The sequence below is a fragment of the Nothoprocta perdicaria genome, unplaced genomic scaffold (assembly GCF_003342845.1).
Source record: "Nothoprocta perdicaria isolate Ctin4 unplaced genomic scaffold, notPer1 scaffold_3, whole genome shotgun sequence".
NCBI lineage: Eukaryota > Metazoa > Chordata > Aves > Tinamiformes > Tinamidae > Nothoprocta > Nothoprocta perdicaria.
In genome coordinates this window covers 670,355-671,228 of record NW_020455532.1, presented here as the reverse complement: position 1 = coordinate 671,228, position 874 = coordinate 670,355, and the positions used below count along the sequence as shown (strand labels likewise).

The 874-nt window shown below is 75.1% G+C and overlaps 1 protein-coding gene across 1 annotated transcript in view; it reads left to right on the top strand.

Moving 5' to 3' along the window:
• The window catches only part of XKR7 (XK related 7), a 6,966-nt gene extending 6,298 nt beyond the window's left edge, over positions 1-668 (top strand). Inside the window, exon 4 of the mRNA XM_026041977.1 lies at positions 604-668. Coding sequence (XP_025897762.1) covers positions 604-668 — 65 coding nt within the window. The remainder of the gene's footprint in view (positions 1-603) is intronic.
• Positions 669-874: the final 206 nt, after the last annotated feature.

Genomic DNA, 874 nt, shown 5'->3' with positions numbered 1-874 from the left:
CGGCTCCAGGCTCCCGGGTGGTGCAGGACGAGCCCGGCGCCGCGGGGTGCCCAGGGACAGGTGGCTCTGTGCACCCAGCAGGATGCATTGGGAGCACAGCAGRCACCCCCGTGTCCCAGGGGTGTCTGTGCGGGGCCCAGGCGTCCTGGCTGCGGGGGTGCCGTGTGGCGGGGCCGGCCGGGCGGTGGGACAGGCCCCGTGTCACCATCCCCGCTCCCCACGGCTCCGGGACCCCGCCGGGACCCCCGGCCACGGCTTCTCACGGCGTTTGGTTTGTTTGCACCCGACGGGTGACGTTTCTACCTCCGCTGGCGCTGATGGGGCGGGCAGGGCCCGGCGGCACCGCGGAGCCGGGGGCAGGACCCTCTGGGGCGCCCCGGAGAGTCCTCGTCCGTCCCCCACTGGCACCRGCCTCCCCCCTTTGCGGGATCCCTGAGCCGGGACCTGCCCTTCCCGCTGCCCCCGGAGCCCCCGGCCCCGTCCCGGTGTCCACGTGGCCCCGGCCCTGGGGCCCGGGCTTGGCTGCACCGGACCGGAGCGGGTGCAAACGTGTCCATGTGCCGGGGCCGGGTGTGATGGGTATGAATGTGTCCCTGTCCCCAGGGCCGGTGTGCCCGGCCGCACCAGACCTGGGTGCGCGCGTGTCCCCGTCCCCGCTCCGGGTGTGAACGTGTCCTTGTCCCTGCTCCCGCCGCTCCCGGAGGGCTGTGATGAATGTACCCGCGGCGCCGCGTGCCTTGTCCCGTGTCCCGGTGCAGCCCGCCCCGTACCCGCTTGTCCCCAGTGCTCTGGTGCTCCCCGGTGCCCCCCGGTGCTTCCCGGTGCCCCCCGGTGCCCCCCGGTGCTCCCCACTGCTCCCCGGGGCTGACCCATC